This window comes from Hippocampus comes, unplaced genomic scaffold (assembly GCF_001891065.2).
Source record: "Hippocampus comes isolate QL1 unplaced genomic scaffold, H_comes_QL1_v1.1 scaffold10, whole genome shotgun sequence".
NCBI classification, from domain to species: Eukaryota; Metazoa; Chordata; class Actinopteri; order Syngnathiformes; family Syngnathidae; genus Hippocampus; species Hippocampus comes.
Window position 1 is genome coordinate 503,611 of NW_017805001.1, and position 13,417 is coordinate 517,027.

The 13,417-nt window shown below is 42.2% G+C and overlaps 1 protein-coding gene across 5 annotated transcripts in view; it reads left to right on the forward strand.

Moving 5' to 3' along the window:
• The window catches only part of arhgap23a (Rho GTPase activating protein 23a), a 46,281-nt gene that overhangs the window by 16,224 nt on the left and 16,640 nt on the right, over nucleotides 1–13,417 (forward strand). For 2 of the 5 annotated variants that reach the window (XM_019896800.1, XM_019896794.1), the window contains exons 2-6: nucleotides 8,729–8,938; nucleotides 11,321–11,345; nucleotides 11,704–11,796; nucleotides 11,995–12,073; nucleotides 12,330–12,390. In XM_019896800.1, the coding sequence (XP_019752359.1) occupies nucleotides 8,729–8,938; nucleotides 11,321–11,345; nucleotides 11,704–11,796; nucleotides 11,995–12,073; nucleotides 12,330–12,390 (468 nt within the window). Of the gene's footprint in view, nucleotides 1–1,349; nucleotides 1,921–8,728; nucleotides 8,939–11,320; nucleotides 11,346–11,703; nucleotides 11,797–11,994; nucleotides 12,074–12,329; nucleotides 12,391–13,417 lie in introns of those variants that run through there. The other 3 variants (XM_019896772.1, XM_019896778.1, XM_019896786.1) reach the window with 3 other exon arrangements.

Consider the following 13,417-nt stretch of genomic DNA (forward strand, 5'->3'; position numbering starts at 1 on the left):
TGGGGTAGGATGGATTTAGTAGAGATTATTGTTAAAATTAACCTGCTTTAAACAGCTGCGTCCACTTTGCACCCGAGCCCCTTGCTTGGTTGGTTTGCGGACAGATTATCAGTAATGTCTGTCTAGACGGAGAAACGGACACTTTTTTTCCAACCCCCTCCCATACTGTAAAACTGTACTTGTTCTTGTTTGGACCATTTGAGCAGCACCACACCACAACACACATGATTGAGTCACACAAATGACTTTAACAAAGTTAATAATATAAGAACTCTCATCACATGTCCCATTATGGCTTCTTTATTTTTTGTCTTCATTGCGTGATTTAAAATATATATATATATTTTTTTAATGTCAAGATGCGCTGTCTGAGGCTTTGTTTCAATTCGAAAACGAATTGAAATTGTTTGGGGGGGAAAAGTATGCAGTTTTTTTTTTCTCAGTGTTTTGTTATTTTTCTTAATCCATTTTGGTTTATTTCTTGTAATTATTTTGAGCTATTTTTTTATTGTAATAATTTGCGGATTTTTTTTCTGAATATTTTTGTTGCTGTTGTTTTATCATTTTTTTTTCCACATTGCAGCATTTTGTTACTCCGAGCCACAGTATTACACACACACACACACACACACACACACACACACACACACACACTGATGAAGGATCATAACAAAAACACATTGTTTAGTTTTGACAATCAGTTCCTGTGGGGATAGAAAAAGGGCAGAGGGAAGGAGGGGGATCTTTTGTTAATCTGGTTGCCCATCAGTAGCTATTAAACAGTATCATCAAGCTAATCTGTTTGAGGAAACACACGTGCTGCTGCCCCCCACAGCGCCACCCGCTGGATGTTTACAGTGACCCACTCGTATTTCATTTCGCGAGGGCGGTTCTGCAGCGGCGATGTCGCCAAGCCAAATCTTACAGCCGTGCTGCTTTTATGACAGAGTTTAATTACATACAATAGCTAAGTATATTTATAGTTAGCCCTGAGTGTGTGCGTGCGTGCGTGCATGCGGGGTTTGCTTGGAATAATAGACCAATTTCAATGCACAAAAACTGGCATTTAAAAGAAGTCAACATGTGTGACAGTGTGTCTATTTTATGGCAGTCACAAAAGGTTTGTGCGCAAAATATCGTTTTTCAAGTAAAAATGTGTTTTGCGGCAAACTCTTGTGTTTTCAATGCAGAATATTTCATTTTTGTGGCAACATACAGTAGCGGTCAGAGGTTTGGAGATGCTTCGTCATTGAATCGAATGAGAAGTACTTTTGACCGTCGCTTTGGAGGTCACGTTCCTCTCTCGTGGGCGACCACTTTGTGTTTCTTTGGGCAACCCAGCTACTTATACACGCGTGCCACCATGGTATCTGTCCTGCATGATGTTTTTGGGGATTACATGAGTTTGTCCTGCCTGGTGGATGTTGACTTCTGGTGACTTGCTGACAGATGAGAGGATTTGTCAGCCTTTAGCCATACACAGTGGAGAAGGGTGACGGGGAGGAGACAAGCCGGGTGTGTTTTTGGGGGTGGACGCACTTGCTTTGTATGCAGAAGACCAGCCGCACAGCCACGCTGTCACTCTCGATCCAGAGACTCACTCCGGAGCTACCATGCGGGATTAAGATTTGCAGAGATGGAGAAGAGAAGGCCAGCCAAGTCTCGGATGCTCCATTGAGTTTGTGTCCCATGCGCTCGGTTTGCAATGCGCACGTGAGCGAAAGCTACCGCCCCGTCCCCATGCCCGCCGCCATGCTCCCGTGCCCTTCGCCGGCCGGGTTCAACTGGAGCTTCCAGAACCCGGTGGGAGTGGATTGCAGCTCCCCCGAGCCTCGCTGCATATGGGTGGCGGTGCTGCGCGGCATCACCGGGCCGCCGCCGCCAGTCATGCCTGTGGGACGCAGCCACATCGCCCATCAGGTCAGGGTAAGGAGAGGACGTGTGGGAGCGTGGTGGCCTGACGTCACATAGGTCGGAACATTTATGACTGCAGCGCGTACTGTAGATTTCAAGAATTTGGCATTTGGTTGCAAACTATTTGGTTTTCATGGCAAAAACGTATTTATCTAGTCCATGTGACTTGTAGCAAAATATGGATTTTCAATTGAAATATTAGATTTTTTTTTCTTGCAAAATGTGCAGTTCCATGGCAAAATGCGATATTTTGTGGCAAACTACTTTTCATGGCAAAAACAAGCATTTTTGTGACAAAATATTGCAAAGCACCCTAGTTTTTGTCGGAAGAATTGTTTTCTTGGAAGGATGCAGCATTTCAGTTGTAAAAGGTTCTCTTTGTGCTGACAAGTAGCATTTTGTGGCAACATTTCTCAAAGCTAGATTTTTTTGGTGGGGTGGCAAAATATGTAGTTTGCATTGCAAAAAATGGTTGTGGTTTTTGGGCAAATATGTAGCTTTCGTGGCAAATACATTGCACTTTATGGCACGTAATATAGTTTTCCTGGAGAAAAAAAAAAGATCATTTATGTGATAAAACAAAGCTTCCAAATTGTTTTTGTGGCAATATAGTTTTCTTGGAAAAATATATTTGTTGTCATTTTTTTTCTAAATGGAAAATATGGCCTGATTTGATGCTACTGGCACCATGACTGTCACTAGTTCATCTAAATGTTGTCATCCATCCATCCATTTTCTAATCCGCTTATCCTCACAAGTTGCCAGTCTTCGGGTAGTAGGCGGGGGACACCCTGAACTGGTTGCCAGCCAATTGCAGGGCATACAAAGACAACAACCATCTGCGCTCACACTCACACCTCAAGACAATTTAGAGTGTTCAATCAGCCTGCCATGCATGTTTTTGGAATGTGGGAGGAAACCGGAGTACCCGGAGAAAACCCACACGGGCCCGGGGAGAACATGCAAACTCCACACAGGGAGGCCGGAGCTGGAATCGAACCCGGTACCTCTGCACGCGCTAACCACTGGACCACCGGGCCGCCCGTTGTCAGTCTTTTCAAAAGTAATTAATTACTTGTGGTATTCACACTGGGAAAACAATTGAGACGAGTTTACCTTGTAAACATTTGGCTTTCGGAATTGGCCACACATTCCGAAGGACGTACTTGTCCCATCTGTGTCTGTGCACCAACCACGACCTCAACCCCTGTGACGTCACCAACGGACAGCAATTCCCACAAACGCGCTTGAAACTCTCAGACGCTCGGCTTCACATAATCTTCACTTTTCACACTTCCTGCTGGTGTTTTTCTCCACGCCTTAAAAGGTGAGAGCATTTGGGGGAGGGTGTGGGGGGGGGGTGTTTGCTTTGGTTTAGTTCTCGGTCACATAACTCTGACATCTCGCGGCCCCCCACAACACCTTGTTAAATGTGTCACCTTGAAAGTCGTCATTCCACAGCCGTAATTAGAAGAGAGAAATGCGCTCAGCGGCCATTCCCGTATTAAATTGTGGAGTACATGTCGGGTAATGAGTTAAAAAGTCAACAGCAGTGTGTCCAAAATTTTGACTGTCAAATAATTTGAATTTATTTATTAAAGCATTATTGTGGTGAATTGCACTTTCATGGCCAAATCTAGTTTTGTGGCAAAAAGTCTTCACGGATGAACTCGTATTTTGTCAATCAATGTGTTATTTTCTTGTCAGAATATTGTGTTTTAGTGTCAAATTGTGTAAATTTTCCCCAACAATAACCTGCAGTGATGCATAGTTTTGATGACATCATCTGGGATTTTTGCGGCAAAAATAGTCCACAGAGCGTGTTGCTTTCGTGGCACAAAAACAGTCCAATTCGGAAGTGCGAGGCACTTTGGAATGCTTGTGAATGAGAATGCTTGTGTAAATGTTGGACTATATGGTTCTCATGGCTGAATGTAGTATTGCGGAGGGGGGGGTATGATTTTCTTGGCATCATCTGGTGATTTCTTTCAGGGATGGACCGCTACTGTAAGAAGATCTACACAGAAGAATACGCCCCAACGGGTTCGATTGTTCAGTTTTGTTATTCAATTTGCATTGACGCTGCGTGTGTGCGTGCCTGTCCAGATAGACGAAAAGCCCACAACTGCGATATAATATCCAATTGCTGTTGTGACCGTATTAGGGGATCAAAGTGCAGCTCACAGGAATGAAAGAAAAAAAATAAAAAATATCTGCTGATTTTTGTGGACGACCGTACGTCATTTTCTTGGCGTTAAAATGATGCCGTGCTGCAAATTGGAATGTGGGGAAGTATTTTCCCTGGAATGGTCATCAGGAGCGGAGAAGCCGGTTTCCGCGGCAGAACGATAATCCTGTCCGGCTTCCATGATGTTGAAACCGGTTTAACTGACTTTGCAGCCAGTTCAACTGACATTCGTATTAGCACAAGATCAACACATCCGAATAAAGCCCTACCGCAGTTACAATATTTTGAACCTGCCGGTTGAGGAATTACGCGCCTTTTTTTTTTTTTTTCCACACCGTACCCTCTTGGCTGGGCGGTGGCTACAGGGGTGGGGGGCTTGGGCGGGTGGTCGGCAGACACGCGGCGGCCATCGGGATTAAAGGCTCGTCAGCATTTGTGTCGGCGTGCGCGTAAAGCTCCACTTTTCAAACAGGTTGCAGCTCTCAGCTCTTTAAAAAAAAAAAAAAGCGGTATTGTTACAGCCCCGCCGGTGGGCTTTGCTTTTGACGGCTCTTCGACTACTTTTACTACTACGCCTCCTGCAAATAATCAAAATGTATTTCTTATGTTCCATGGTCAAATTGTCATTGGCATAAAAGTAAATGAAAATGACATTTTCTTATATTTGTTCAATGTTGTTTCATTTTCTTAACTCGTGCTTTCAACATTTTTTTTTTCTTGCGACATGTTGCGAGGCAAAATTTGTGTTTGGAGTGAGCTTCAACTATGCTGCAGCAAAAATAGAACGAAAGTCACTGTAATGCCCTCGCATGTGGGCAAGGAGAGACACGGTCGCAAATATACACACACTCAAACACAAAAATGCCAAAATGAGATCACATGCAAGGTTTTCCAGCCAACTTCAGCCGTCACTGATATCACTCACCTAGCCACGCCCCTTCCAGGGCACACCAACACAGTACACCAAATCCAATGAATACTAAAGTAAATGCAGCAATTACAGTCGACCATCGCTATTCGATTCGCGGAAAATAGGGACCTCATTATTGACACGTACTGAAATGCAGTGGGGGAAGATTTTATTTATTTTATAAACATAAAAAAAAGTCTCCAAAAAAATGCTGGTAAGCATTGAATATATGTTTTCCATAAAAAAATGGGTGATTTTAAATGGGCACTGCTGATGATGCCAGCTTCGGGGTTTTTTTCTTTTTTCTTTCTTTTTTTGTGTTTAATGGTTTCCTCTGCTGGTTCAGCCTTCTTCCCGTCATCAAAATCGTGTGAGAAGTGATTTCCTCCAAATCGAGGACAAGGACACAATATGTACTGTGGTATTCAATGGGAAATGGGTTCTGTGGCAGCTAATAGGAGGATGTATTGTGTGTGTATTTTTGTTCAAGGTATTTGAAATTCATTTTTATGAAGCAATTAAGAGGCTTTTTTGGGGGGGGGCTGTCAAAGAGGTCTTTGTTATCAATCAATCACAAAACCAGAAAACTGCCCACAAAATTATGAAGTTTAAAAAAACGACAAGTCCAAATGTTTCATATAACCATTAAAGTGCACTGAAATGTTATTCTGCTTTGTGAATAATAATTGATAAAAGGTGAGTGTCGGAGAACTGCAATCTCTTGAACTCACTTAAATTCACCCTTAATCCTAATCCTGAACCCCTTTAGTTTTTTTGACTGGTCGTAGTTTGTTTTCCTCGCTCATGAGCCTGTTTTGCAAAAGACGCAAAGCTTATTGACCCTGCTCCGGTGCCGCTGGCTCCGACCCTTTTGAGCCTGTTCTGCGATCGGGGTAATCACAGGTTTCGGTTTTCCCATCGCTGGGCGGGGCCACGCGGTTCAAAACCGGCGTGCCAGAGCCTGTTCCTTTGCCGGGACCCGATACTCCACCTCCTCCTCTTCTTTTTCTTCTTCCCTTTATCCTCTTATTCACTCCCTGCCTGCATGTTAGCGTGTGTTCCGACTTGTCCCCAGCCAAACTGCTCCCTCGGAGGAATTTCTCCTTTCGCCCTCCTTCAACTTCCTTTTCTGGCCTGCTTTTTTTTTCTTAACGGTCTCTTGACAACCCCCCTCTGCGCCTCTCTCTCAAGCATCCGTACGCTGCTGTCGTGTTGCGAATGTGGCATGAACAAGAAGTTGGGTCAACTGATCAAAACCAATCAGGTTTTTGCCCTGACACCTCCACACTTTGCCACAAAACCCATTTCATCACAAAAACTTAATTTTGCCACAAAAGCACAACATCCTTTCGAAACCCTTTTTTTTTGCCATGAAAACCCCCACATTTTGCCAGAGATCCTTCCAATACAGCAAAAATTTGCAATGTATGTTTTTTCATCAGTGAATTTTTCCCAAATGTATTTTGCCACCCAACACTGGATTTTGTAACGAAAACAACATATTTTGTGTGCTCGTTCCGTTTTGACAACTGCATTACTTGCCAAAAAAATGCTTTGTTTTGCCATTAAAATGTAATAATTTGGAACATAACTGCTTATTCCGATGAAAGCTGCAAAAGCTGCCACAAAAATGCTCATTTTTGTCAATAAAACTGCATATTTAGGTATTTCAAAAATGCTTGTTTTATGCCATGATCGCTAAATAAGTGGCCTCCAAACTGCTAGCTTTTGCCATCAAAACTTGTTTGTTTTGTTTGTTTATTGAACATATATAAAACATACAATAACAGATTGACAAAATGCAAACAAAAATTATGAAAGGAAAAATAAAAGTAAAACTAATCATTTTTCCAAAATATTGCATTTTTTGTTGTTGTAAAACATTCTAAATTGAAGGCCTTTGAAAAATTACTTTCAAAAATTTAATGATAGAATTGCATCAAATACTTTTTGCAGACATTTAAGGCTTAAATGTAAGTAAATATATTTGATTTTATCTACTAGATTTGGTATGCATAATCCTAATATACAATAAAATGAATAAATTAAATCAATTAAATATATCATCTGTTACAAAATGAAGATTATGAATGGGATTATGGGAAAAACTAAACAATCCATGGAGTGACATCATTAATAACGCGATGAGCGGTGCGCTCTCTGAATGTTCTGGACTCCTGTTTTGATACCATTGAAAAAGAGATATGGAAGAAAAAAGTTTTTTCGTTCTCGGAAAAGAAAAGGAGAAGGGAAGAGGAGGAGGTGAAGGAGTGGAAGTGGTTATTTTTAGGTGCGTCTGGTTGTCCTGCCCTGTAACGCGAGCCCACTTCCTGCCTCCGACATGCCACTTCCTGTTGCGGTGCACCCACCTGGTTAAGCTCTTGTGTGTGCGTATGTGTGTCTGTTGTATGTCAGTCATGTTTATGTCAGGAAGTGAAGTTTGACCAAACAGACATTTTTTTGAAGTCTGTTTAACTTTTTTTTTTTTTTTAAGTGTAAATTAAGCAAGTAAAAGAATTGGTGAGACATTGAGCTAATGCTAATTTTGGAACAGGCTAACACATTTTTTTTTCTTTATATCATGGCACGTTTTCCCCTTAAGCTAATGGTAAATTTGCTGTATTTTCTTTCTTTCTGTCTTTCTTTTTGGGTTATTTTTTTGGTTACAATGTGTGATTGGTCGTATAGTTGTAACGTAAATGTATTTCGAGATTAATCAATGCACTACAAATTTAGTAAATGGAAGCGTTTAACGATGCTAGCTTGGACGGCGGTGCATTTGCTTTCCTGGATGTTTCTTTAACATATTGCAGTCATTGATAATGGATGAGGAGATTAAAAAAAATAAATAAAAAATCGGAAAAGCTTCTTGAACGGATGGTGAGACATTTAGCCAATAGCTAATGTTAACCTTGGTCACCATGTAATTCGTATCTACCTTTGCTCTGCAAACCTACAAATATTTACAGACATATTGATGTGCTACTAGCTTATCTGGTAACCTTTGGTGGTGCTAGTTAGGTAATGCATGACTACTCGTCTTTTCGTTGAGCCATTGCGTTCAAAATAAGAGACAAATCAATACAAAATGGACTGTTTCACACAATCTCAAAGCTACTGAGCTGGTTAATTACTTCATGATAACTAGTAGCTAATGCTTACAGTATACAATTTTTTTTTGTGTTGAAATACATATCCAATGTGTTAAAAAATGGTTTGAGCGAGTTTAAGTGTTCAAAAGGAGGGGGAGAGGTAACATTTTATTAAAAAAAAAAAACAAAACCCAAAACACAGGTCTTTGTATATTGTAGGTTTTGAAATATTGCGTATCCCCCGCAAATAAAACGTGACAAAAAGGGGAAAACATTCATTCCCGTCAATATCTGTGGCTTAGATAGTCTGCATGCAACAACAAGCCAATTAAGACTTTGGTGCCAAGCTGTTTTTTTCTCGCTTGTTTGGTCAGGTGACAACATGTGATTGACAGATGTGGGTCATCGGGGCAACACTGGGGTGAGAGTTCTCGCATGTGTCTGTCGGATGAGCCATTTTATTTACTCAACCTTTTGGGAATGAAATATTTCGAGAGAGGGTAGGAATCTTTGCGGGAAAACTTCAAGGTCAGCCCGATGGGCCAGAATAATTCCTGGCATGGTGTTGATTACATGACCCCCGGCCCCCATTGATTAAATACCATCTCTTCTGGGTCTTTGCAGGCGAAAGGGCGAAGGGATGGTCTCTCGTCGCCCTCCGCCGACAACAACCCCCGGCCACCGATGGCGTCCCGGCCGGGCAGGGAGGGCATCAGCGGGGCGTGGAAGGGCCCACGCACGCTGGTCCTCCGCAAGAACTCGCAGGGCTTCGGCTTCACGCTGCGGCACTTCATCGTTTACCCGCCGGAGTCCACCCTGCACACCACCCTCAAGGTGAGGCGCAGCTGTCTCAAGGTACCAAATGGACAAGTACCAGGATTGAATCCCGAATATTAAACTCAATTCCCTGATTTGGAGCCCAGCTTTAAAAGTCTACCCTTGGCTGGAAACCGCAAACCGGGTTTTAAACCACTACTTGAAACCCTGTCCCGGCCTGGCTTGAAACCCTATTTGGAAACCCCAACCTATGTTTGAAACACTAACCCATGATTCAAATATTAATTTGAAACCTGTACATGGAGCAATTTAACATATACAACAAACAGTAAAGCATCCATCATTTGAATCCCTAAACCCTCTTTCAAATTAAAATTTAAATGATGCAAAACATAATTTGAAACCCTAATACTTGCTTTGAAACCTATTCCCAGGCTTTAAAAGTTCAGACATTAATCTTTGACGGTTGCTATGTTATCGATGACCAGACAGAGGACTGCGACTCAAAATCCAACGAATTTAATACCAGGCAAGATGAATACCAGAAAGCTCGTCTCACACACACACACACACACACACACGCTATGGATCCTGATCAACCACACACAGATGCCGAATAAGCCGAATGTGTCCAAAAATGATTTACAGTTTTAGCCACGCCCACAAAGGGGAGTGGCATAGCCTAACAAACGTTCGTACTCGTAACCGATTTCAACTGATCGTCTGCAATGGTGCAACTAAATATAAAAATATCACAGCAATAAACAAATCGGATCCCGCTATCTAATTAAGCTCCAAAGAAGTGTCAATCAAACAAAATCATCATCTGAAACTGTCACTTGAAACCGTTAATTGTGTCTTAAAACCATAATTGGGAAAAAAAAAACCCTAATCATCATCTGTGCTTCTTGTCTGTGGCTGCAATTGACCAAATCCAGCGGGGGGAAAAAAAAAAATCCATCATGTGACAGCGGAGGCAGAGGAGCAGTGGCGTCTATTGTCCCATTGTGGCCCGGTCGTGCCCGCTTGCGAGCAGCGTCGCAGCCAGCACAAGGACTCTCATTCAACGGGCAGCTGCCGGCTCGGTGAAAGTGTAATAATAGACGGGTTGTTTTCAACAGCCTCCGTATGACTCGGAGTTGAACATCTGGAGACGTTTGCCCACACACCTCAACACACAGTCCCATTAGCGCTCATTCTTAGTCTTCCTTCCCTACCGTGTTAATACTCACTTAAGCTTTTGTTTCTCCGTGCTCCAACTCAACCCGGTTGACCCTGCGCCGCTGAGCCACAATTAGCTTTATCTTACGCAGAGTAAGAACGAGGCGGCTCGACGAATGGTATTGCCCGGACCAAATGGAGACCATGTGTGCTACGAAAATAAACGCACAAGATGGACCGGATTGTTCTCAAGCGTAAATTCTACAAAACACACAGAGTCAAAGTGGATTTAAAGCCTTCGTATTTGAATCTGAACCTTGAATCATCATCTTTTTCTTTTTTTTTTACACAAAAGTAGAAGGCTTGGAATTCTTTATCGTCACTGATTTTGCCTCTCTTCCGGTGAATGCTATTGTAGAATTAGGGTTTCAAGACAAGGTTAGGGTTTCTGATTTGTTTTTCATATCAGGGTGAGAGTTTCAGAAAATGCAAGATGGTTTCAAATATTGGGTGAAGGTTTGTCGATATATCAACCCTGAACCAATCCCTGACTGTGGTCACTGCTGATCTGGGTTCTGTTGTCTCTGGTAGTCCGGAGTCTATGGTCTTCAGTCTCTGGGCTGTATGGTCTCCACTCCAGTTAGTCTTTCTGTGCCTGTAAAGCCTCAACCCGCAGCATTGTATGCAGCCAGTCAGGAATGAGCCCACTCAGCGAGGCCTAAAGCCCAGGCGGCAGTCAGCCCACACTCACCCTCACCAGAAACTGTCCACTCAGCTCGCACACACGTGTGTGTGTGTGTGTGTGTGTGTGTGTGTGTGTGTGTGTGTGTGTGTGTGTGTGTGTGTGTTGCCGTTTTAAGTTGGAGCTGCTTAAAAGAAAAACAACAGGTATTAAATCATAATACTGTTCTTTTAGCCCGATTCAAAAATGCTATGAACTGTTTTACCTTTAATATTCGACGCACAACACCCCATAATGACAGCATGATTGTTAGTGTTGTTATTATTTTTTTTTTGCATATGTATTTTCAAATAAATCACAAACATAAGTACCCACAGACTTTGTTGACGTTCCTTGTCAGCAATTACATCCTCAAGTCTTTTTCAATGTGCCATCAGATTGAATGGTGACTGTCTGTTCAATCGGATTCAAGCCTTGGCTCCGACTGCTCTGTACTTCATGCCCTGTTGTTTTTCACGATATAATGCAGTGGCGAGAAAAAAAGGCACCCGCGGCAATATACCATTTTTGTAAAATATACACTCTTTGATTTTCAGGATGAGGAGAACGGCAACGGGAAGGGTGAGCTGTCTTATTTTTTTCTTTTTTAATCTCAACAAACAAAAGGAATACAGATAAAGGAAATTGACACTTTTACCTGAGGCCTATTGTTAAATTTCTTAAAGTTGTATTTTTGTTTTTGTTAATGTCAGTCTTAAGGTGGTAAAAATGTCCCGAACGGGGCTCTTTAAACCCCAGGTAGGCTGATGGATGACGTCATGCAGTCATTACTTCCACTCTGAGGGCTCCCTGCGCCCTCTACAGCTAACATTGCAGACGTGCACCTAAAAAAGTGCCAAGTCAAGGAATAATAAAAATGCTAGGTACAGTATATGCTTATTTCTCTGCTTCATCATTATTATTTTTTTTTGACATGCAGGTTACCACAAAGGCCGACTGGAGCCGATGGACACCATCTTTGTGAAGAATGTGCGGGAGAAAGGTCCCGCTCACCAAGCGGGCCTTTGTACGGGTGAGCTAGAACAACATTCAGTCCGCTCCCCATTTGCTTTATAAATTGGGCATGTAATATGTAAATGTTAGGCGCATTTGTGGTGAAAATATTCACGCGAAAATGTGATGAAGTACATTTTATAAGCGACCACGGAGTCTCCTAAAAAAATGCCGAAAAGGAAATATGGAGTCATTATGTGCGTGTTTTGTTTGTCAGGTGATCGTCTGGTCAAGGTGAATGGCGAAAGCGTGCTGGGAAGGACTTACTCACAGGTCATCGCCCTCATCCAGAACAGGTGAGACCTCTCGTCACGCTGTGTTTAGAGCCACTGAACCGTGTTGACCGCCTTAATCGCGCAGATGACACGTATGCTAATAACCGGTGAAAGAAGTTACCCCCGAGCGCTGTGTTCTACACGGACAGAAATTAAGATGCATCTTGATGTGCAATTTGACCTGTCGCACTGCATCTTGTCACCTTTTCTATGCAAATCACCGTGTAATAACGTGTTGGAAATATTGACTTTAGCGATATCTTACATTTTTCACCAGTGAGAGCGTGCTGGAGCTCTCTATTATGCCAAAGGATGAAGATGTGCTTCAGTTGGTAAGTGTGAGTATTTATTTTTTTTAATCCGAACCAAACCCCACCGCCATGACAAAAGCAGAATTGTGTGAAAAGTTCACCTGAACAAAGATGAAATGTATGATGGTAGATGACCATCATACATTTCATCACTTTTTTGCGGTTTCACTGCATGGCCGAATTTTAAATGGGAGATATCTCATTTTATATCGACGGGGGGTGTGCACAGACTTGCGCAACTGCATGTCTCTCCTAAAATGAACACCTTTAGCAAATTTAATATAGCCTACCACCGCTAGTTAGAACAAATTTTAATATCTTCACCTGGGGAAGGACAGACACAGCCACCGGTGCTCTTTCAACCACTTTATTAAACAAACAGCAAGAAAACAAACATCTAATAAGCACATTCATTCACGAGCTGCCGATCGAGTAACTCTACACGCAGACTGGCCTACAGTTCGCTTTTTAACCACCCGTACTATACTGAGCCAACACGTCCAACTCTACACTCTCATTTGCAGACTTTTTTTAGATCTCCACACATTCAAAATCACAGATGATGAATATGAGGACGGCGACCCCAAGTGGACAAAAAAGTAAAATGCTCATTTTGTAATTGCCTGTATGGGTAAAGTGTTCAAATATATGCAAATACTAAAATGATCCTTACTGTTTGGATTTTTTTTTTTGCCCCAGGAGTTTCTGAACCCCCCCTCCCCGAGATAAACGAGGGGCTACTGTACCCCCACAGCTTGTTTGTGACAGTGTATGTTTATGTATTGACAAAATTTTTTATATTTGCTCACAAATGTCACAAAAAAGTGGATACTGTACACCGTGCAATTACCGTATGTATATTGCGCTATCTAGTGGAAGAGCTGGCATAGATAGTCGCACAAAGATACATTCATTATTGGTATTATGGCACACCCTAAGGCCAAATTATTTTGTAGACACGCAAATTAATCGGCACAACAAAGGCCACAATATTAGGTGCACCATCAGCCGACTATCATGTGCACCTCTGTTCAAAATTCAAAAGTTTTTTGCG